At 30.0% G+C, this 25,109-nt stretch overlaps 2 protein-coding genes across 8 annotated transcripts; both read right to left on the reverse strand.

Annotated features, from left to right (window-relative positions):
* Positions 1–1,850: 1,850 nt before the first annotated feature.
* LOC140665937 (lipopolysaccharide-induced tumor necrosis factor-alpha factor homolog) lies at positions 1,851–10,409 on the reverse strand. Of its 2 annotated transcripts, none has more exons than XM_072892546.1 (4): positions 10,271–10,409; positions 4,908–5,003; positions 2,813–2,954; positions 1,851–2,740 (listed from the first exon to the last, which is right to left on the reverse strand). In XM_072892546.1, the coding sequence occupies exons 2-4, from the start codon at positions 4,996–4,998 to the stop codon at positions 2,638–2,640; spliced, it is 336 nt and encodes a 111-aa protein (XP_072748647.1). In that variant the 5' UTR covers positions 4,999–5,003; positions 10,271–10,409; the 3' UTR covers positions 1,851–2,637. The 2 variants fall into 2 exon arrangements, with proteins under 2 accessions (XP_072748647.1, XP_072748648.1); XM_072892547.1 differs by lacking the exon at positions 10,271–10,409 and adding an exon at positions 5,190–5,307.
* A 1,603-nt stretch (positions 10,410–12,012) lies between these two features.
* LOC140665748 (uncharacterized) lies at positions 12,013–24,793 on the reverse strand. Of its 6 annotated transcripts, none has more exons than XM_072892224.1 (7): positions 24,637–24,793; positions 21,727–22,930; positions 19,132–19,240; positions 14,084–14,416; positions 13,745–13,977; positions 12,652–12,975; positions 12,013–12,573 (listed from the first exon to the last, which is right to left on the reverse strand). In XM_072892224.1, the coding sequence occupies exons 2-7, from the start codon at positions 22,035–22,037 to the stop codon at positions 12,318–12,320; spliced, it is 1,566 nt and encodes a 521-aa protein (XP_072748325.1). In that variant the 5' UTR covers positions 22,038–22,930; positions 24,637–24,793; the 3' UTR covers positions 12,013–12,317. The 6 variants fall into 6 exon arrangements, with proteins under 6 accessions (XP_072748325.1, XP_072748324.1, XP_072748323.1 ...); XM_072892223.1 differs by lacking the exon at positions 24,637–24,793 and adding an exon at positions 23,706–24,087; XM_072892222.1 differs by lacking the exon at positions 24,637–24,793 and adding an exon at positions 23,619–24,087.
* Positions 24,794–25,109: the final 316 nt, after the last annotated feature.

Below are 25,109 nucleotides of genomic sequence, written 5' to 3' on the forward strand. Positions count from 1 at the left end.
GTTTGCGCTTAAAAATGTATATTCCTGCCTCGTTTTCGAATTACTTCTTGTAGACGCTCACGCATATTAATGCAAGCTCTAATTGTGGCTTGAGGAATTTCATGCCATATTTGTTATAGCGTTGCTTTCAATTCTTGAAGATTGGCTGGTGGTCTCTCTAAATTTCGTAATCATCCCATTAACTTCAACAAATGTTATGCTGCATTAAAATGAAATTGTTTCTCATTTGGAAATGTAACGTACGATGGTGCGCATCGGATAATGCTAATGCTGTCGTATCAACCTAAATTTTTTTTTAATTTGCAAAGGAAAGTCTAAGTTTTACGATGGTTATGCTATTGGCGAAAAAAATTTATTCCATCCCGTGGAGTGCGTCAAACTATGCAATTTTTTGGAAACGAAACACGTCCTCACTTTTGAAAGGGCGGCGGAAAGGGGAAAGGAGAAATTTAAAATCTAACAATTGCTTTTCAAAGTAGAGACTTTAAGCTTTAAAATAAAAAAAAAATTTTTCAAATACGACCATTTTTGACGGAGTTATGCTTATTTGAAATCATGCAAAATTTTGCATAAATTTACGTATGCGATAATTTTGATCGCCAGTGTAGATTATTTTATTTAATTTATTTGGTTAAAATATGAATTTTAATTTCAAGTATGATATCACAAGTACATTTTATATTCAACAGAATTTTCGTGTTTAATTTGCAATGATAGCTGTTCATAATAAAATAAACACAGTACATAGAACAGAATTAGTTGGCATCGCGAAAAAGAGACAACAATTAATTTCGAGATTTGACTTTACATGTTTTTCTTTAAAAAAGATAAAATATATAAAATATTTCGTAAAAATAAAAGACGTAAGAACCAAAAAAGACTGTTAATTTGAAAATGATTTAACAGTTTAGTTTCGGTGTTATAAATTTAACAGAATTTTAATTTGGTTTCCAACTAAAAAACGATTATTAGTTCTGATTTCGGTTCGGTCCAGGTTTCTGGTTTTTAATATTGCAAATTGTCACATAATTGTAAAAATTTAATTGACAAATAGTTGTATAAAACCATTTAAATTGTATTAAATTAAACCACTATCACCTTCAAATCACTTGGAATGAAAATGGAGATGGCAAGAAGTGGGCAAGATCCAATACAGATTTATTAATCCGCGTAGAGGCATCGATCAATGAGCAATAATTTTATAATGTAAACAATCTTATAAAGAATCTTAAAAAGATTCAATGTGTGTGTGTGGTATATTATAATATAGATTATTAATATTTATACACATGTATATTTATACATACATGTGTACGTGTTTACATTTATAATATTTTATACGAGTTTATATATTGTAAACAAATTTCTTTGTAATTTTTATATTATCTATTTATTTTATTTTAGACATTTATTGTGCTTTATAATTTGCAAATATTTATATTTTATACGATAAACCAATATCATGTAGTACAATTTCGTTGTTACTGGAAATTAAATTATTTCCTATTTTAATTTTTAAAAAATTATAAATTTTACTTTATAATTGGAGCAACATCATATAAAGTTTGACGCGTTTTTTTAAATAATAAAATTTATCTTAATTATCAAGAATATTATTTATAAAAATTAATTTAATATTATTATTTTACGTCAAATTTTTATATTTCCATATTTTTTTTAATTTGAGATTTTTTTAATAAATAATACATGACGCGAGGAAATAAATGACGCACGTGTTTTGCGCGCTTTATACTATTTTAGTGAAGATAAAAAAGAAATGAAAAATATTATGAATTTGTCTTATCTATTTTTATATATTTGTAGTATGATTAAAAAAACATTCTATAAAATCGGTTGTATCATTGTATTAATACTTTTTACATTTTCACGTTTGCAGAGCAAAATCACAGATATTTCAATTAAAAAAAAAAATTTACATAACTCTTTACAAAACTTACACGCAACTTATATAATTTTTGCTATCTATGATTATAAAAATAACCTAGCAAACAGAATATAATTACTATATAAAGACCCAACACGTTGGTACATAACAGTGTTATGCCTTATTTATATGTATATTGTAATTATTTTATATAACTGCACTTTGAAACTATTATATATGTATATGTATAATATACATACATACATACATACATATATATATATATATATATATATATATATATATATATATATTGATTTGTTACTTGTTATTTACTAATTGATTATATAAAAAAATATGAATTGAATGTAATTGTTAAACATAACGAGTATTATGTAGTGTAATACATGTTGCATGTAACGAGATTATATTACATGTTACTTTTGTTATCTTATGACAATGAGTATATATTTGTTTGCTAGGAAGAAGCAAAAATGATATATCTCATTTTTCGCATACAAATTTTGTAAATTTGCATAAAACCAAGATTTTTATTAAGATTTTAAATAATTCGATATTTTAACTTGAAGTATATACAATAAAGATACGAAATATTTTAGTTTTAGCGCATACACTTTTGATCGATAATAATGTCACAGTATCTCCTTATATTGTTATCGCAATTGAAGATTAATTTTCGTATTTTTATCGCAATTGAGGATTAATTTTTGTATTTTTATCGCAATTGAAGATTAATTATTGTATGATCCAAGATAAGAGCCGCACGCTGGACAATAGTGTTTTTTCGCCTGACAGCTGTCTATGCAGTAAGGACATGGTGCACAAGGCCAGCATCTGCGAAAAGATTTCAGATTTAATTTTGACTTCTTTCAGAAAAAGATCTGTCACTACATCTTGAAATCTTACATGAAAAGACAAAGAAATAATGCCATCAAATGCGTTTTCATGCTCGCTTCCGTTTCCACGCGTGTGGATATGTTAGCACGACAGTGTGGGCAAACTATAGATTGTGATTCTGAGCCAAAACTTGCGTTCGTTATGATGACACCTGTATTTAATCAAATTACATTAAGTTTTACAAGATTATAATTCTCGAATCCTTATTATTAAAGCAAGTAGTATAAACATTTTCTAATTCTATTCAATAAAAAATAAAATTAAATTGTAACAAACTTAATTAAAATTTTTATTTTTAAAAATTTTATGCTTTATAGACGGAAAGACAAAAAAGGGTGTACCTTTTAGACAATTTAGGAAGCACGCGGGGATTGTTAGATTATTTTATTTAATTTATTTGGTTAAAATATGAATTTTAATCTCAAGTATGGTATCATAAGTGCATTATATATTCAACAGAATTTTCGTGTTTAATTCGCAATGATAGCTGTTTATAATAAAATACCGTACATAGAACAGAATCAGTTGGCATCGCGAAAAAGAGATAACAATTAATTTCGGGATTTTACTTTACATGTTTCTCTTTAAAAAAGATAAAATATATAAAATATTTCGTAAAATTTATTTTTTTTTATTTAGCTTCACTTGTTGTACTCGAAAATCATGATTAAAATTAACAGTATTGTTAATATTTGAAAAAAGAATTTTAAAGTCTTTTAAAAACATAAGAAAGCATTAATTGATTTTATCACTTTCTCGAGTCATTTCAGGAAATTCCTCTCATTACGTTTTTATTAAAACAATGTAAATCGTGATTTTTACTTGCACTAAAGAATAAATAAGATAGTGTAGTAAAGGCTATTATTGTAGAGTATCTGAAATACTATAGAGATCAGAATAATAGAGCCTACAAGTTAATATTTTTTTACAAATAAAATTTATTTTTATAGTCCTAAAGTAACAACATTACGGATCTGACTGAAGTCGTATAGTCGTACTAATTATACGCTTTTATATGTTTTCATATTTTTGCTTTCTTTATTTTCATCAGGCCTTGGAATCTTCAATGGTGAAGTTATCTTACGCTTTTACGAGAATAAAGGTTTCAAATATATTAAAAATTTGATAATCCGGAGATTCTTCATTTATCGTTTTGAATTCATAATCACCATTAAACAAATGATCTCTTATATAAGATTTACTAATGAAAGCTGATATAATCCATTCAAGCTAATTGAAGTCTCGTTACATTGCTCGTAAACAATATCTCATTTATATTCTATTAGATTGATGAGGAAGAACTTGAACTATTAAGTATTACATTAACAATAAGACTTGTCAGTGTTAGACGAGTGCCAGAACTGTCTCGTCTTGTGCATATGTTCTTGCATTTATTTAGTATTTATTTAGATATAGAAAGGTATGAGATATAAATACACGCTCGTGTAATTTTCTATCATTACTTTCCATTGAATATTATGGGAGACAGTGAATATAAAGACAATGTTGACAAAAATTAAATGATTAAGTGTGAAAATATCAAATATTTAATGCAAGTATGTGTAATGTAAATAATCAAATAAATGTAAAATAAAAAGATAATGACACAAATTTACTGAAATGATTCGAGAAAATGACAAAATCAACCGTTGCTCTCTTGTATTCAAAATATATTTTAAATTTTTCCCGGATATAAAAAGTATTTTAATTATAATTTTCGAGTACAACTGATTGAATTCGAGTGAAACTGATTGAAGAAAAAAATAAACTCAATAATTCCCACGTGCTTCCCAAACTGCCTAAAAGTACCTTTTGAAGATAATAAAACTTGTAAAGTAACTGTTATATAAATTTTATCAGCAAATTGCCTACAAATTTAACACAGAATGCTGTTGACAAAATGATGATAAAAAATTTTGCAACGTTTAGTTGACAAAATATAATTATAGTAATAGGCAAATTGATAATAATGATTAAGCAGATCTTATAATAAATATTTGATACTTAATTTGTTTCTGTCTCGTCAATTTACTGTCTAGTTAGATTAATCAATGTCACTTTCTGCTTAAACTTGCTGACAATTTACTTCTAATATTTTGCTTACTTGGTTGTTGTGGCGGCGGTGGTGGTGGCGGTTGTGGATAAGGGTATGGTGGTGACGCACCATATTGCGGTGGATGCTCCATTTTATCCATATGATCTAAAAAATTTACAATTTTAACTAAAATTGAGAATTGTCCATTAAGAGGAAATTGATTATTTTGAATCCACAAAAAAAAGGCACAATAAATTGTTTATAATAAATTTATTTGTTAAGTAATTTTTTACGGATTCAAAGATATTTACTCCCTTTAAGCAGAAATTTAATATTAATTATATTAATTACATTAGTTATATTAAACGATAAAGTTTGGACTAATTGCGATATACATTGATTTTATAATATCATATTTTTACGGTATCTCGGTAACATTGTAATAATATTTGTAATGTTTACAATATAACTAAAAGATTAAATGCGAGAGAAAGAAAGATGCTTTGTATACAAAATAAATAAAAACAGATGAAAATACTTAGTTTGAAAGTAAAACAGCAAAATACTCTGTTATGTATATGTTGATATGTATATTTATATCATCATGTAGATTTAAATTAAATTTTAGAAATAAAGCAAAAAAAAAAACAGATTGCCAATTGTCAAAATCGATACACATTTCGCACGTTGCAATGACCTTGCCATATTTCAATGATATTTCTCTATCGATTTTGAGTGTCCATTTTAGATAAGACAAAGTTTGTGTATGTGTGTGTATGTCTACAAGAAGATAGATGTATGTAAAATGTATATAGATAATATCCACAACGAGTTTAATTAAAAGAAATTACAATTTATCATATTGACATTTTCCTTACAAAAATATTCCTACTATTATTAAAATATATTTAATAACTTATTTGCAGAATAAGTTTGCTGGCAAAATTTATTTATACATACATACATATTTATATAATACACTGCCGACCAAAAGTTTGGATACACCATTAAAAGATCAAAAATTATAGGGAAAATATGTTTTTATTGAATATCTTTATATTTAAATAATTACTTTATGTTATAAAAACTTAAATAATACATAGTCAACTTAAATAAAACAAAAATAATTTAACTTTTTAAATATTTCTGATATAAAAGTACCAAACGCTTTTTTTGTCGAAAAATGCCCCCCTTTTTATGACCATTTCCACAAGACACGGCATTCTTTCAATCAGTTTATTGATAGTATTTTGTAGAGATGTCCACGCATGTTCTAACTGTTTCCATAGCTTAGCAGCGGATGATGAGCAAGTTGTACGAATTTTTCTATCTTGTATATTTCGAGTTCTTCCCAAAAAAGTTTGATAGGCTTTAGGTTTAGAGATTGTAGTGGCCAGAATATATTGATAATAGTCTCGTTAAGGCTTTTTTTCTTTTTAAATATTCTTTACAAAGCTAAAGAAGCTTCGGATCATTAACTTGTTGAAATATTGTATGAAGCCTCGATTGATTGTTCTAACAATAAGACCGGAGGGAATCGCATTTTGAACAAGAATTTTTTTGTAGTCGTTCTTTTCTTCTTGATTCCTTCTATTTTAACGAAATCTCCGATCCCATGGCCAGAAAAGCAACCCCATACCATGATAGAACCAACTATACTTTACTGTAGACACTGAGGCATCATCTTTTATGAGCTTTCTCCTGACAAAAACGACAGTGAGAACCAAAAACTTCATATTTGGATTCGTCACTCCAGAGAACATTTTTCCATTGTTCCATTTCGATGTTATAAAACCCACTCAAGGCGTTTTTTCTTATTTATTGGACGCAGCAAAGGTTTTTTAGCACCTCTTAATCGTCTCTTGACAGTAGGCAGTGATTCTGGTTCTTTTTGGTTCTATTGATATCTGCACGTATTTCTGATGCTGAATTCTCAAGCTTTTACTCAAAATCAAGTTCATCTATAGAATTAGACGTAAGGTGTTCTAAACTATTATTTAGTAACAAAAGAAAACTGTTGTTTGAAAACTGTTTAATAAAAAAAGAAAAATATATCGTCGATATTTACAGTAATGATAGTACAAATTCCAAAAGTTAGACAGGTGTATCCAAACTTGTGACCGGCAGTGTACATATATATAAAGTGTCGTTTATTTATTTAGTTAATTATCGTATATTCTTTTAAAGGCGGATTCTTTGACCAGTTTAAATTTTTTCGAAAATGTTGAAACATCAATAATTTTTGAGTTATAAACAATTGAAAAAAAAAGGTTTTTCTCAGACTAAGCTTTGTGGAGTTAAAAGATTAACATAATTACATTCCTTAGTTAATTTCAGGCGAAGTTTACTTTAATAAAATTTTATTTTATTTTAATGCTTAGTTACAATGGCAAAAATAAAAAGTTTGCAAAAAATGATGACCTTTCTCGACATTTTCACTGAAGAAACATCGTATTCAAGGAATCCTTAAAAGGATATCTAATAATTATTACGATACACTCTATATAATATATCGTATTTACGCACAATCAGTGTGCTGTTATCACAATTTGCAGAAATCTCGTGTTATAATCTTTCTCGATAATTTTTCGTAATCCTTTTCCGTCGCGTTAAGCATTCTAAAATTAGATTTCAAAGAAACAAATGATTAATTTTGAAAAAACGGCGTAATAAGAAATATTTATTTCAATTCTTTAATTTTAAGAATATATCTTTTTTTTCGAAACACATTTAATATATTGTTTTTAAAATCCATAAATCTTTTCTTCCTGATAGATTACAATACAAGATAAAATCAAATATTAAGTGATTGTGATACATTTCTGGGTTTTCCCAAAGAGAAACTTAATATATGCCAGATCACACCCACACCATCCTACGTAACGTGTACCACATATACGTCACATATACGTATGTGCGTGTAACACAATATGTTTGGATTAGTTTCAATGCCACGTCAATTATAACATATACTGATAACAGTTCGATTACATCATCATATGACGCGTTTTAAAGAAGATACTGTTATCAACTGCGAAAAAGAAAAATGTCAGCCAGCGTTCATCGAAATCTTTGCTCTCCCTTTCCAGGTATAGATAATTCGCATTGTGTGAAAATAAATTCACAAAAACATAACATGCTTTTTTTTAATATTCGAATATAATCGAACATCCAATTATCATGATTGTCAAAATATTCAATGAACAGTAAGATATTAAAATAAGCTCTTAAAATAAAAAATAAATAATGATCAATTTTGATGGCTAGTAAGAGCAAATCGCTGTTCTTGGAGGGCAAGAATTTATTTTGGATATAAAAATACAAATTATAGCGAATTAAATTAAAAGCGAACATTTCGGTTACTTTAAGACCCTCCTCAGCGCTAATATTAAAAATCTTTGTAGTATAATTATATAATTATATGCTGAACAAAATAGAGAATTAAATTTAATTACAAAGTAAACAAAGTATTTCTTCAACATTAATTAATCATAGTGAACTTTTAGCTATGAATATAGAAAGTTTTTAAGATAATGTTGTGACAGAATTTCTAAATTAATTTTTTCTGAACACACACACACACACACACACACACAAACTTTGTGATACAAATTCATCGATGGATTTCCTTTCTCATTTGAATATATCAGTCGTGATTTTTTGATCGTTTGCGAATTTTAGGCCGTTAAATTTCAGTCTATTTGTTACGGTCTATTAATATGTTAACGCATCTGTCACACTGCCAGAAGAACGCTCGTAGAAGAATGTCGATGTCCGTGTGTGTTCGCAGTACAATACTAATATTAGCGTGAGGAGGGTCTTATTAAAGTAGACCGAAACATTCGCTTTTATGTAATTTGTATTTTTATATCCAAAATAAATTCTTACGCTTCAAGAACAGTGATTTGCTCTTACTAGCCACCAAAATTGATCATTCAATGATCAATTTAGTAGTAGGTATGCGAGTCAATTTATCTTTGCATTATAAAAAGTTTGTGGTATTTTTGTTTGTAAAATTTTTGCATTGCAAAATATTTTTGATTCGTAAAACAAAGGAATACGTACAACTGAATGCCTTTCAAATAATCGACTCTATCGTTGCTTGGATAAGACAAACATTCGTCTCACGTTTAGTAAACCGCTGACTATGTTTAAAATCGAGATAAACCGATAAGGAAAGCCCATCGTTAGCTTTTTATTAAAGTTAAAGGCTGACTTATGCAGGCTGTAATCGATAATTTACACCGTAAACTATAAAAAATTTACCGATCATATTCGATTATTTCTCTCACATTCAACTGATTGGTTGGTTGATTTTTTATGATTTATAGCATAAGATATCAGTTACGGCCTGCATAAATCAACCTTAATTGTAAGCGTAGATTTGTGACATATAGCTATTACATTCTTTTCCCAGCTTTATTTTCTGTTATTTTTTCTAAATCCAATTATTAATTAAATGAATTGTTAGATTATAACACATGACACTCTTGTTGATCTATGCTAATAATTTTTTTCACGCGTGCAAATCAATGCAGAGTCAGCTAATACTTTTTATTTCATTTTATTTATTTTACTTGTTATTATTATTCTTATCGTTTTATTTTATTTTATTTTGATTATATTTTCCGCTTTTTAATCAAAACTGATTCAAGAAAAAGAAATGCTATAAATCTCAAAATTATGTTATAAGTGATAATTGCACACTTTTTAATAGACCTCAATTTTAATGTTTTTATAAACAGTATATATATATATATATATATATATATATATATATATATATATGTATGCATATATGCTGGATGATTCATAGATGCATGACAATACTTCGCAAAGTGAATATATAAATTAAAGAAATAAATAAAGTTATTTAAACTATATAATTATATAAACTACCCAAGTAGAACAGAAATTCGGTAATATCAAAGCAACGTCAAATTACCTCAAAATGACGAGAATATGACTACAAAAACTCACTTTTCGATCATTTTTCTGTTATTTTGACGTTATTGTGACTTTCTGTTCTACCTGGCTATATATAATTTTGTAATGTAATTATATAATAATGTAATATAAAAATCTTTGTAGTATAATTATATAATTATATGCCGAACAAAATAGAAAATTAAATTTAATTACAAAGTAAACAAAGTATTTCTTCAACATTAATTAATCATAGTGAACTTTTAGCTATGAATATAGAAAGTTTTTAAGATAATGTTGTGACAGAATTTCTAAATTAATTTTTTCTGAACACACACACACACACACACAAACACACACACACACACACAAACTTCGTGATACAAATTCATCGATGGATTTCCTTTCTCATTTAAATATATCAGTCGTGATTTTTTGATCGTTTGCGAATTTTAGGCCGTTAAATTTCAGTCTATTTGTTACGGTCTATTAATATGTTAACGCACCTGTCACGCTTGCAGAAGAACGCTCGTAGAAGAATGTCGATGTTCGTGTTCGCAGTACGAAACTAAAATGGAGTTACCTCCTTAAAATTGCGATCGAGTACATACATGTGGACTCGAACGTGATGGTGGGATAGCGAGATAGGTGACGGAAAAATATTGACAAATAAGCGAACGAACGCTGACGTTACTAATCGAATGACGTTGACAATTCTAGAAAGACTTAAGACGATATAAAACAGCAGAGTTGACGTATTATGAGTAAATAATTTTATTCTACGAAAAAATCTTTATCGGCAGACATGAAAGAAATAAAAAAGATTAAGATACGATTTCTGCACACTTCCGATTGCTCAAAATAAAATATAATAATATAATAAATATAATAAATTTAGAAAAGTAAATTAAATAATTTTAATTCAAATCGAAAGCGAATCATTTTACGTGAACATTATGATTTTGATTTATAGATACATACATGATAATTATATAAGAATAATACATTGAATATATTTGTTACAAAATTAAATAATGAGTAATTACTTGCGTGTATAAGCGCTTCGTAATTAGAAACAGATGATAAGATTATTATCTGTTTTTTTTTATCAAAGGTGAATCAAACGTAAATCAAGAACTGCTAAAGTTTCAAAGTATAACATATAGCGGATAATAAAAGATAATAGCAATAATAAGATAAAATTGAATTGTTCGTGAATATCAATTCGAAAAATTATTTTTATTTATTTTACTTGATAATTCTGATTACAAGATTTCCTCGAATAGATTATGATCAATTCCAGCTTTTGTTAATTTTTAGTATTTATTAAGTCCTATAAACATTTAATGCTGACCTAAAATTTTGTAATAAGTAGAGGATATTTAGGAAATATCAAAGAATCGGTTTTTCATCGTATACATATTTTTATTTGCATCCATAATATTCGTTTTTGACATTTCATAACAGGATTATCGTAACAGGATTGTGACGTGTCAGCAATTTTGGTCCAGCCGCTTTCATCACGCACGTACTTAAAATTGCACAAAAAACTAACTTTCTTGATAAAAAAAATGATCAAAATATTGACGAAGAAATTGTTACAAATTTGAAACTCTAATATCTAATACAATGACAATTAATCTTTATCTTTATAAATCACTGCACTCTTTGGTGAATGTAACAACAATTACCACACAATAACAATAAAACGTAACAAATACAAAAAACTTTTTTTTAGAATGCAAACAATAACATTTTCCTATTATTAGAATCCGATTTGAATATCGAATATTTCAATATATGTCACTTTTACTATTCGAAACCTTTTAAACCCATGTATACAATTTGTGAATAAGTATATATAAAGTTTGATCGCGATCGCGATTATTTCTAATATATATTATATATATATATATATATATATATATATATATAATTCAACTCCTTTTTCTTATACATACACAATTGCAATTCTCTAACTTATTCAAAGTTCAATTCCTATATTGAAGGAGAAAAATCTCAGAATCTCGAAATTTAAGATTTTTCAACTCTGAGGGGTAAGATATGTGTAATATTTTTTATTCCAAAAATTCATTTATTATATATATTATTATGAAGAAAAAAATAAATTAATAAGCTTTGAAAAAAGCAGCGTCTCTTCTGATATTTTACAAGATATCTGCATTGTTTTTCGGAGTTATCTTCACATACAATTTAATTAATAATTAAATCTAGGAAGAAATAAAATTGTGATTACATTTTCGGAAACAGCAGATTTTCTCGAAACGTGTGTCAAGTATGATTATTTTCTTCAAAATTACAACAGCTTCTACAAATCTCTAAGTTTTTGTATTTCTAATTTTTCAAAATAATAAATATGCAAATTTAGATCTATAGTCTTGATACTTTCCGATAAAATTCTAAAGGGTCTGTAAAAGGTTTATTTCATTTCGAATAAATCTCGGTGTTTTTTTTTTCAGAACTCACTATGAAAGAGGAAGGATGGCAGGATATATTTGTGAGTTCTCGTCTCGGCACAATATAAATGCAAGTTTATCGTGATTCGTCGTGATCAGTCTTACTTATATCCAAGGAACGATCGAACTTATTTTTCGACTTTCGTCCGAGCAATCTGCGAAAAGAGGAAGTCCATCTCGAACGAGTGAACCCGTCTCTTCCAGCCGCGCCCTGATCGTCGACCTCGTTACTGTCTAGCGACTCGCTGATATTTCTGCTCTTGCCGCTGCAAATGCTACTGCCAACATTGTCAAAGCATCGCGATCTACGATCCCCCACCTCCGAAGAGAACCTGATGAATTGATAACGTAAACTAGAAAATGAGTGAAGAGTATTCTTATAATAACATCTCTTATAAAATTAAACAAACCCTGAATCCGAGGAGAAGGCTCTGACTGTGTGCGGGACACTGGAAGTGGCCGAAGAGAGAGAGGGTTCAGCTATCGGAGTATTCGGATAAGCCTCGTCGTCGTAGGCGCTATTGCTGCTGCTGGTGCTACTGCTGAAACTGCGACTGTTGGTGCTACCGTTGCTGCTACTGTCGACGCTGGAGTCGTCAATGTAACAGATTTCGCGATCGGCCATGGATGACGATTCGATTCGCGGGACTCGAGACAACGACTGGATCGCGTTGGGTCGTAACCAGCTACGGAGATCTTGTAAGGGCGCTTGGAGGCACTGCAAAAGATTTCCGCTGCGAACAATAAAATTATTTAAAATATTAAATTAAAATATTATGTGTTAAATTAAAATTACATTAAAACCCATACAGCACAGAAAGATTGTATACACATTGCAACAATTTTTCACCGCAATATTGCAATGTCAAGAATTTTCAATAATGCATTGTTACTGCAATCGTCGCATATGCTAATGTTGCATATAAGATTTTTTGTTTCTGATAGATAAATATCAGAAGAATATGGACACATAAAACACAAAAAAGTTGAACTTAAATATGCGTAATAATTTTTTTTCTAAAAAATATATTATAAATTTACATAAAAATATATATATAATTTATATATATATATATATATATATATATATATATATATATATATATAAATAATTTATTATATGTGTAAATTTATAATATAATATTTCTTAGATAAATATTATTGCAAACATTTATTTGAAGTTCAACTTTTTCAAATTTTATATGTTTCTTATACGTTTTACTCTAAAAAAATATAATTATAAAATTTTGATTTTGAAATTTTTCCGAAATATATGTTGCAACGACTGTGTTGATATTTTATAAATTTATATCTCTGCAATGTTTTTTTTGTAATGTTTCATTGCAATTTGCAATATTGCAACGTTGCTGCAATATAATTGCAATGGCCTGTGCTGTATGGGAATATTATATGTTTTATATATGTAACATATCAGTCTTTGAACGTGTCAAATGTTGACACAGTAAAAATCTCTCTTTTTTTTTAGTGATTTAAAATTTTTACTTGTCGCGATAATTGTTGACGTTGGCGAAGGTGCGTCTGGCGTATATGCAAATGGAACATCGGCGACGATTCCGGCAAGATGTTGCGTGAAATGTCGCGGCGCTCAAGTGACGCGTAGCGTGCTTCAACGCAATAGTCTCCCTTGTCAGTGCTGCAACGCCTTCTTCTCGACGACGTCGTTCAGCTCCTAATTCGTGCTGTTCCACCCTGAGTCTCTGTCGCAACATTTCATTCTGAAAAAAATAATCGATAAGAAAATTAATATGACATGTACTAGAGTGGATCGAAAAATAAGACTTCCTGTTTTATTTATGCAAAAATTGGCAAAATAAAGTCCACCTCTCTTTCCAAGGTGTCTCTTTCAGCGCGAATGATTGTGGCCTGACGGATGACGTCCTGGCGCGCTCTGTCGAGATCCCGCCTTGTAATCTCGTTCTGCTCGAGCTGCATCTGCAAACGACGAAAGGCAGACTCCCGCTGTTGCTCCAATCGATTTTGCGCCGCCACATAACTATCCTTTTCGGCTTTCGCGCGTTCGATCTCCTCTTCCAATCGGAGACTTCTCTCCAATTGTAGAAAAAGCTCGTCTTCCTTGCCACGAAGTTCCGTCTCGCAACCTTCTAGCCGTCTTTCCAGATTCCTACGAGTCTCCTCCAGTCTATCTCGTTCAGCCTTTGAAAACAAGATCGTCGAATTTCATTTACATGATCTTTTGACGCGGAGAAAATATAAACTTTAAATATATAAAATACTCAAGAAAAAATCATATATAATTGTATATCAATTATGTCCACAATATTTCTTTCTTCTCTCCGTATATACATATATACTTATATTTAATTATATATGAATCTTTTTCTCTCAAATAATATTTATCAATATGTCATATTGATTGAAACAGCCTAAAAAATATCTTTCAAAGTAAAATCTTATCTATAATTAATAATTCATATTTTTCCTTAATTTATAATTCGAGAATTTTAAATTCTATCCAAACAAAATAACTTCGAGCAGATTGACTTCATTCTCTTTGTTATTTTAATAGCATCCGTTCTTTTTGCATTTTACTAATACCAGTGTGAACCGGTATTCCAGTCCAGTGCTTATCAATGAATTGACACATGTGGTCGATTGTCATGAGAAAATAGATGTTATTACGAATATATAAAATAAATGTAAATACAAATCGCGCGATTGGATTGATTTTTGTTTCATATAAATCTGTTTTGTGATACTTTTATCGAGTCTACTCAATGATTTCATATTGTCGATATGTGCATTGACAATCACTGGCGAGCCGCGTCTAGCTCGATTTCGCGCGATCGTTCGATGACGTTGGATGACGCATACCCGGACCCGGTACTCTCTTTCCCCGCTGGTTCTAGTTTTATCTAATGGCAGCCCCACATTGTAGGTCAACCAGGTAGGCAAGCGAGGTTGATGAACGCTAGCTACCGAGAATAGTAGGTTCTTCTGGTGAGTTTTTTTTTTTTACGCTGACGAAGACTGAAAAGCCGGAAACATCAAAGAAAATACTCAGCCGATTATATTAGAGAAATAACTAAATAACATGTGAGTTCCACTGATTTTAATTTTACCATCTCAATAAGACAAGATATATTTTTTTATGTATACTTATATCTGTTATTATACATATATGTATAGAAAAGTTTGTTATAATAGCATATTTTATTAACAAAGTTAGTTATTATATAAATCACAAAAAATTTGTTAAGAATACTAATTTCGTTAAACAAAAGAAAAAAATTTATACTGTCGACAAAACAGATTTTGCTGCATTGAATAATAAGTTATAATAACAAAATTTGTATATTTGCATATATTTTTAATAGCAACAATATTTTCACTGTAGCAGTAAAATTATTTCTATTTATATATGTATGTACAAATAATATATAGTCTTTTATTAATTATGTATAAATTGACATATATAATCTTTTATTAGTGTATACATATATTATTTGATAGTTATGGCTAGCAGTTAACTCAATCTCGTTCAACAACTTTTGTTATAAAATGAACAAGATGGGAAAAAGATACCGCAAAAAAATAATCATACTATCAATATCGTGGCTCGTGTTTCAATCCTTTTTATGTCTTACTTATGCCGTCGAGAAATAGTATCTGAGACGAGCGGCAATGTACCGTAGTGTGGAACAAAAAAATAGAATTTACATAATACACCATAGTACATAATTATTGCGCATACGCAAAATGTATTTAATTAATAGATATTAAATTTGTCAAAATATTATTAGCTGATAAAATGAAAAGACGAATTTCTAATCTCTATAAAAACATAAATACAAGGCTCGTTCGAGAAAAAAATAAAAAAGAGCGTCCTCGAATTCACGCATATCCGTCACATTTCCAATCTCAAATGCGAGAAACGATAAGTAGGTGATGAAGCAGAAAATATGCAAGCAACCAGAGGACGCAACTCTGAAGACAGGATACGCATACCGTAGGAAAAGTAGGATGCCGAGAATAATATCCTGCCGCGCACCTCTTTTTTTCTTTTTTTTTTTTTCTGGTTACGGTTTATGAACTTCTCAGAATGCACCTCGCATGCCGATGATCTAAAGCACGATATGGTGGTCGACGTAATTTGTATTCGTGCATCTCAAAACGCGATACTTTTGCAAGAATGGAAAGGAAAAAATTACTTGTAAAAAAATTAATTTATGTACAAATTAATCATTCGATTATTGCATAACGATTAAAATATTGGAAAGAAAATTTTTGAATTTTTTTCAATTATCATATGATTATAGAGTCTTTATAATAGATTATTGAACTCAAAATATATAAAACTACTACGAGCAATTTTTGACCGAATGTCATCTTACAATCAAAATTATTAAGATGGCTCGACAAAGCAGATTTACAAGTCTTTATTGTTAAAGACAAGTATCAGTAAAATTATATATAAAATTAGCAGAAAGAAGGCCTGAAAAAAACAATTTTTTCAACTTATCTAAAAATGTTTTATTTTTCTAAATAAAATAATCGCTATGAAAAGTATCATTATATAAACTCAACAGATAATTTAAGAAATTTCAAGAAGATATTCCTAAATTTTATTATACTTAATGATATTGAAATCTATGTAAATCTAAAAAAAATTATCTTTAAAATAAAACTTGATAAAAACTAATAGATACATAATAGAAAAGTGATAGTTACAGTTTGCAATAATGGTGATTAAAAATCATAAGATTATAGACTACTCATGTAATAGGATTCTTTTTAAGAGCTTTAATTAATTAAAGTTTAGCGAATTTCCAAGGATTTATGAAATTTACATGACCGAGTATATTACTTATTATGTATATTGTGTGAAATTTAAGATTTTCAAAAAAGAAATGCATATTTATTAAGAAATTTCATAGATAACAGATCGAGAACATTACATACATGTTTCGCGAGCAGAAAGACGAAAGTCTTTGTGGCCATTAAAAATGGCTGAGTTTTACTCGACCACTAGAATATATATTTATCTGCATGACTAATCTAACTGAAGAAAAATAATATTCCATAGAAAAATTTCGCCAATAAATCTTCCACTTTTCCCAATTAAAATTCCTAACAATCGGTCAGAAATTTCGGAGCACATTCTTCACCTTGGTATCAAAATAATTACCCAATTCAAATATGTCAAGATACAAATCGTAGAGTTAATAAAATAAAAATCAATATAGCGAAACGAATTTCTTTAAAATAAAAAAAAAACGGATTTCTTTTAACGATCTCTTCTCTTGCCTTCGCGGCTATTCTTCCGGTTTGGCGAAATGGTTTGCGGGTAACGTTATAAGAAAGGAGACTCGATTTCACTCACTAACAATCAACCAGCGAGATAACATCATTCGAACATCGAGAATAATGAGATCGCGGAACAACTAGACACAAAATCACATTAGGCTCATTCTTGTGTAAGATATGACTTTTTGTCCGCATTCTGCAGAAATTGAAATTAATTGAAATTAATTAAAACAAAAAGCGATTTGACTTTTCTTCGATTTTGTTCATCAATTTTATAGATTTATATCTTCTTTTATGAACGAAAAAAAGGAAAATATATGTTTCGAGATCTTTTATTTTTATCGAGAGATTAAAAGGGCAAAGGCTTGGGCAATGAAATATTTTGTATGGTATTCTGTTTCGTTTCCATCAGATTAATGGCAAATGTCTTCGCGTTTGGCATTGATTAAATGGCTCCACCGTACGGAACTTTACGCGTAGCGTTCCTTCTTCTAACAAGACCAGGATAATTAGAATTATTAAAGAAATTAAACGAAAGAAATTTAGCGATAAATTGAAAAAATATTTCTAATTTTCAAGTTAATCTTGTAGCAATAAATAAAAGATGCCACGAGATGTCACAATAGGAATTAATTTTTATTAACGAAAAACAGCAATATTATCAACTCTCGAAGTATTAAAATATGAAGAGGCCAATTTCATGATATAAATGAACGGAAAAATAGAATAAAATTACAAATAGAGAAAAAACTCTGTATTATATAACTCTATATCATATTTTATGATATATGAGATATTAAAAATAAAGTTTGAAAAATATATCAGTTTTAAAAAAATATGACACTAGAAAGAAACGTAAATAAAACTTTGAGGTTCACAAAATTATTTCGACAATAGTAAATGTACCGTGGGAATAGATACAATGGGTGCCGCTCTAACAATAGGTAAGCTATCGCCATAGTATGGGAAAGCTGGCATAATTTTCTGTTGTACATTATAAAACAATATAACGTATATAAAAGTAGGAGGAAGAGTGAATGCAATTCTTTACATACGAGCTTGATATTGATGTAATTAAAGAGAAAACATTAAAGCTCAGAAATCAAACTGAAGTACTTATGTATCATACATACTCAAAAAAATATTTTGCTAATGCAGATAGATTTCTAGATGTCTCAATTAAAATTTATCGCTACTTTTTGCATCTATTAGAATATTGTTTGTCACGTATAGAATTCATAGCAGCAATATTCTAGCAATACCTCTAAAAAATTTAGATCCCATTGCCAAATATTAATCATAAATATAATTGTCCTTGACAATAGGCCTTAAAGATAGGCATCATAGAAAAATTTTCTGTCTAAATTACACTAATAGTACAGATATAAATTCTGCCTCTGTCATTTAAATTGATTAAGTGCAAAATATATGCGATATCACAGTATTTGCTAATAATTTATCTGTTTCAGTCAATTTTTTACACCTAGAAAATTTTGCTTGAAGTTGCAAGATCATTTTTTGGAGTGCATACTTCAGCCACGTTATATACGTATGTATATATAAATTTTAATAAAATTTTGGTCACACTAAACATTTCCACATACCTTGATCTCATGGTAGCGTTCCTCCAGGTAGTAAGTAATATTCTTTGCCTCTTTATACTTCTCAGATAGATCCACGTACTTATCATAATGCCGTTTGAACAGGACGTATCTGCGGAAAAAATAAAACCAGGTAGAAATCAAAACGGTACAATAGATTTTTTATGTCTTACAATCATGTAATTCTCCCTCTATTGTTGATCATATTATAATTATTTTCTACTAAAATTTAATTCTCTCGCACTATTCTTTTATCTCGCGTAAATGAAAGACAAAGAGCGTACATAATATTCATCATAGGAAATCATAAAAATGATCGATCTGAATGATATTAAAATAAACTAAACTGTATCAAAGATATTAAAATGATAAAAAAATCACTTGTAAAAAAAATAGAATTTTTTTTTATCGAATCAGATAACATACGCGGACACGCGTGTCTCGTTGTTGTTCATTGTAGCATCGGAAAGTGTACGATAGATCTGCAGCCTGTTCCCAGCTATTGTTCCAACGGGAGAGAAACGGAACCGGACATGCACACTCGTTTATCTCACTTTGAGTCTTGGAGTTTTGGGATTGTGCGTTCGAAACCGATTTCACCGCATCAATCGCGCGATGAATCAGACTTCCTCCTCTCGTTCGTTTGCCGACGGGTCCCCGCAAACACAACTTTCGCTTTCATGAAACCGGCTGATTCGTTGTTAATACTGATTCGTACGTTTCGTAGCCCGGCGAACGAGTGGTCGGCCGAACCTCTGCACGATGATATTTAATGAGAAAGTCACCTGATCCGGAAACACGAAACTCGCGTCATATATATGAGGTGCGCACGACTGTACTCATAACATAATTCAACAAAGTAAAAATACAAAAAAAGATTAATCGTTTCCTGTAGTCTTCTCGATGCTGAATGTGATCCTATTTTTCAAACTGTTCCATCACGTCACAATTTTGACAAATTTGCGATTAAAGTTGCACGAAAGCTTATTTTAACATATTTTAATATTATAGCCACGTGCAAAGTGTTAGGAGAAGTTTTACTGCAATCAAAATTAATTATGTTGTTAGGACTTTCAACCTTAAAAAGAGATTTTTTTAAATCGACTATGATTATTAAAAATAATTATACAGTTAAATATTAAATCAAAAGTTACGAATTATATTATTAAAGAGCTATCAAATAAAAAATTGTTAATTATATATATTTATTCAAACTTATTTAGTTACATAGAATTTATATGTACATATGTTATATAAAATTTTGCAAAAATCCAAACATTTTTTGTATATTTTTTTATCTATATTATTTCCAACATTTTAAATTTCTCAATTTTAACATCAGATTTATATTCACAATCTAAAAGGCTAGGAAAATGATTAATCTTTTTCTTGCATTCGAAAAATATCAATTTTGTTGAACTGTGTAATTGATGGTTATATTCTGAGCGTTTTTTTTTGAACTCCGTATTTGACGCAGGGGAAGTAAAAAATGTTGAATTCGCTAAAGATTTCGAAATTTTCGGAAATTTTTTATTCGATCCCTACGCATCGTATATTATTAATAAATTAATAATCAACAAGATATTTAAAATGTAAGAGAAAATAATAAAAACTAAGTTTTCTGTTTTATATTATTATTTAAGAAATTCGAGATAAATGATTTTATTTCCAGAAAAGAATCCATTAAAGTATGTCCTCTGATTTTGGGACAATATAATATATATATATTCAATATTTTTAATACAAATACATTTTTCAAAATAATAGATACCAATCAAAATAATATTTGATTTGTTCCATTGAGCGGCCGTGACTCGCGGAAGCCACTCCCGCGATCATTTAGGAAAGAAATTATGCTTCGGTCTCTTGATTGCGTAGGTGAGTAGATGGTAATGATCTCCTTATAATACTACAAGGCTAGTTTTACAAGCCTTGAGTAACCGTCAACAATATTTTAACTTCGCATTTAATTTAACATACACGTGTTTCACAAAGTACGGGGCTTCAAAAGTAAGAAAGCAATGTCAGTGACAAACAATTATAATAAATTATAATATAATTAGAATATAATTAGAATTATATCAAACAAAATTGACTTCAATTTTCATAAACAAAAAAAAAATAATTAATCATTACCATTTAGCGCATATTAAAAGGTAATGATTAATTATTATTGTTCTTTTTATTTAGGAAAATTATTAAAGTATAATTGAACTAAATTTATTTTATTAACAAATACTGCTTAGTATTCGTCAACAAAATATATACGATCTATAAATTAGATCTATTGTTTTCATAAAAATATATACGAAATAATAATGCTGTTAAGTTACTAAGAAGGAGTCAATTATTCACTTAAAACTTTACAATTTCACTGTTACTGTGAAAATCTGACGTCAATATCTAAAAGATTCATAAGATTTATTTTGGATACAGTGCTTAAAATGGATCAATGCAAATATATACCTATACAGAAAATGTCTCTTGCTATCATTATTTTTTAACGACAGATTGCCTAGAGTATAATTTGGATTTGATTTTGCCTTTGCAGCTAAACGTTAAGATAAATAAAATAATTATATATTATCTTGTACTGACCTATACAGATCGTTCTCGGTGACAATGTCGCGAATGGAGTCCTCCGGGTCGACGGGCAACCCCACCACTCTGGACGGTGATGAGAGGATACATCGCGAGGATCTCGCGCGGACGCCGACGCTAACGCTAGCCTCATCGTAGATACTCGACTCCCGGAGACCGCTAGCCGCGATCAGGTCGTCCTCGGATGTAGCGGTGGGTAAATCGATGTTCGGACTGGGAGACCTGGAGATCGCGCCCAACAGATCCTCGCTTCTCGAGTGGCGCATCTCCCTGCTGCCATATCTGTCAATTCTGCGATGGTCCATCATACGGTCTTTCTTATCAGAAGGTGTGGCCCTAAGGAAGTTATCGCTACACCCGGCGACTCGGGTACTCCCATCCGGACGATCCCAAATCGATTGAACAATTGGTTTTGGTTTCCGGTTTCCCGTCAGCTGGTTCTCGTAGCGTCGTCAAGATTTGCAGCGTTTTAATTCGTTAAATTGTGCGCGCTTTAATTAATTATATTGATTTGTTTTGGAGTAAAATTCGACGTTGAATATCTTTTCGTAATTTACAACCTATTTCGATCCTTCGGCGAATATTTCTACGAAGCCAAATTTCGTAATTTCTCGTTGACAAAATTCTTGCATCACCAAAGAAATTGATTTTCTCTCGCGTTTCTCTTTACTTTCTTACGTAAATCTTGATATTCTACTTTTCCATCGTCTCTTTTCCACATATATATAGTTTCCTCGACAGATACAATTCTTGAGTTCACATCAAATTACCTTCCACTGTGTTTACTCTGGAAAACTCTTTTCAAGATATACAAAATTACAATCGATTATTACTACAAATTCCTACGTAAAACTGAACTCGTTTCTCATTAATTCGGATCAAGATATATACCTATATATATATATATATGCGCTACTCGATATTTATATATATTATATGTTGGATCGCAATCTTTGTGAGAGACCCAGCAAGCAAAAAGTTTCGCAATCCTCTCTGTTCCCTTGCAGAACGCATATAGCGTATATGCTGGTTGTTAGTCACAGCCTTTCGTAATTTCAGCAGAGAAGTAAAATTGTGGAAACCAGCAGAGTCGCCACTTTTTCCACCTGCTTCGCTCTCCTACCTTCTCTTCGGAAGTAACGGACCTCCGCGCCAGGATTCTCCGTTACGTTCGTCGGCGCGTTAAAGAGTCTTCTATTTCCTAAAGCAAGTGGACTTTAATACACTCTGACAAACGTAAGAATGAGAACTTCGATAGGATTTACAGTAATAAATATTTCCGACGAATTAAACAAATTTTTCACAGAGCTTTCGAATATATCTACGTATCTCTAAAAATTGTTCACTGGTCGCACCCGGTATTTCGTTTACGTTAAACAAGGGCGATAGGGGGATTATTATTGACGTTAAATAATACAGTTTTTACACAGGACAATCTTTTCTTGAAATAATGTAAAAGAGGATAACACGCACATATATCCTTGTTATTTTGCCAATTAAAAAAGTCTCTTATTCAAATTTAGTATATAACTTTAAAAAAACACACACACACACAGTACATAAACAACTTTGTCATTATCTAAGAAATATATTGTAAACAACAAACAAAATTCCTCTCGTAACACTTGGAGAGTCGTTAAAACGATGTACGTATTCGCAGGACGATCCTAAACGATGGTTCCTAAATCACTTTGACAGTCGTCCGTCTGACAGCTCGCGTGTCAATATCCACTCGCGGCGAGCCCTAAGAACGCAATGTCCTCCGAGATTGATCGCGCGCGAGGATCCTTGGTCCTTGACATCGTCAGACGGCCATTTTCACACTTTGAGCTCCACGGTTTCAACCGAGCTCTGATCCTCACGACCGAGATAAAGCAAATTCTACCTGCCTGGCTGCCTGTGTGCCTGCCTGCCTGCCTCTCTGCCTGCCTACAGACCATGCGCGGCGAGCAATTTTGCTCCGTTTGTACATTCACCTTGCTTTGCACATACGTCCCATCGACCGTGTATTCATCTAGATGTAACCATGTAATGCCGGTCGGACAAACTGTTGGGCCGGTCTGTGGGTGTCGGAGAGATATGTGTCGGCTCCTTTTCTGTCTAGTGTCGTCCGTAGGCCGTCTACAGTTCCTTTCGCGCTTAGAAGGGGAGGAATGTTTATATACTAAATACTTTATTGCTCCTAATTGTTTTCGCGAAGTAGTTGAACTCTTGGAGATATATACCTTGCGGTCGCGATTCAAGTAACGCAAGTCGACTTATTTATTTTGAATAATATGAATAAACTTCTATCGTATGCAATTTAAATATTTTTGTCGAAGTAAAATAATGATAATAATAAAATAATTCTCGTGAATTCGTATATACATCTATATATATGTACAGATTGCATTATATTAATAAATCAAAATATATACGAGATAGAAATAAATATATAATAATATTGGACAATGAAATATTGATTGATTGGACACACTCTGAATTATTGATCTTAATATATCAGTCAGAGAATTTTTATCTAATCTTTCAGAAATGATATAAATATTATATTAATAAATCGACATACGAAATTGAAATAAACAATATTCGTTATAGAACCGCGTTATAAATAAAATTCCACTAAATAAAAATAATATTGATAAAAATGAATTATTGATCTTAACACATCAGTCAGAGAATTTTTATCTGATCTTTCATAAATGTCTATAATGTTTTATTGATGGATATATATAATCTCTTTTTAAGCGGATTAAATTACTATTGGGAAAGTTAAGAATTATTTTCCATTCGTGTCAAGCACGGCTCGCATCTCTACACCATTTTACGGGCTTTCATTCCTTATGGTTCATCGTCTTTAATGAATGCGCATAGATATATATATATATGTATTATATATAAGATACATACACAACCGGCGTTGTCCTTATTCATCCTTAACTTTTTTCTTCTCTTTCTCAGAAAAGCAACGTTTCTCGAAACAATTGTAGAGGTTAAATATTGACAATTATGACATTTTAACTTCTTATCATTGAATGGTGCAATAGCTATACTTGCTCTTGAACGTTTCGCAAAACGCGATAACAATAATAATGTTCGCTTTACGATAAGAATTCGCATGCAGATTTAATTTAGGTTTCATGTAAACTCTCCTAAATAATATATATATTTTATTGAATTGATAATTACGCGTAAAATTGTTTTATTTGCCCGTCATGCGTGAAATAATTATTGAAGAAATAATAAAACTTACTTCTAAATGTATACGTATAATTAGGAACATGTTAAATTTTTTTTGTAGTAAACAGATATTTTTTTGCAGAGTATATAAAATCCATTGTAAACGTTATTAATTTTCCTTTTTTGCAAAATCACCTAAAATA

This window comes from Anoplolepis gracilipes, chromosome 5, assembly GCF_047496725.1.
Source record: "Anoplolepis gracilipes chromosome 5, ASM4749672v1, whole genome shotgun sequence".
Taxonomy (NCBI): Eukaryota; Metazoa; Arthropoda; class Insecta; order Hymenoptera; family Formicidae; genus Anoplolepis; species Anoplolepis gracilipes.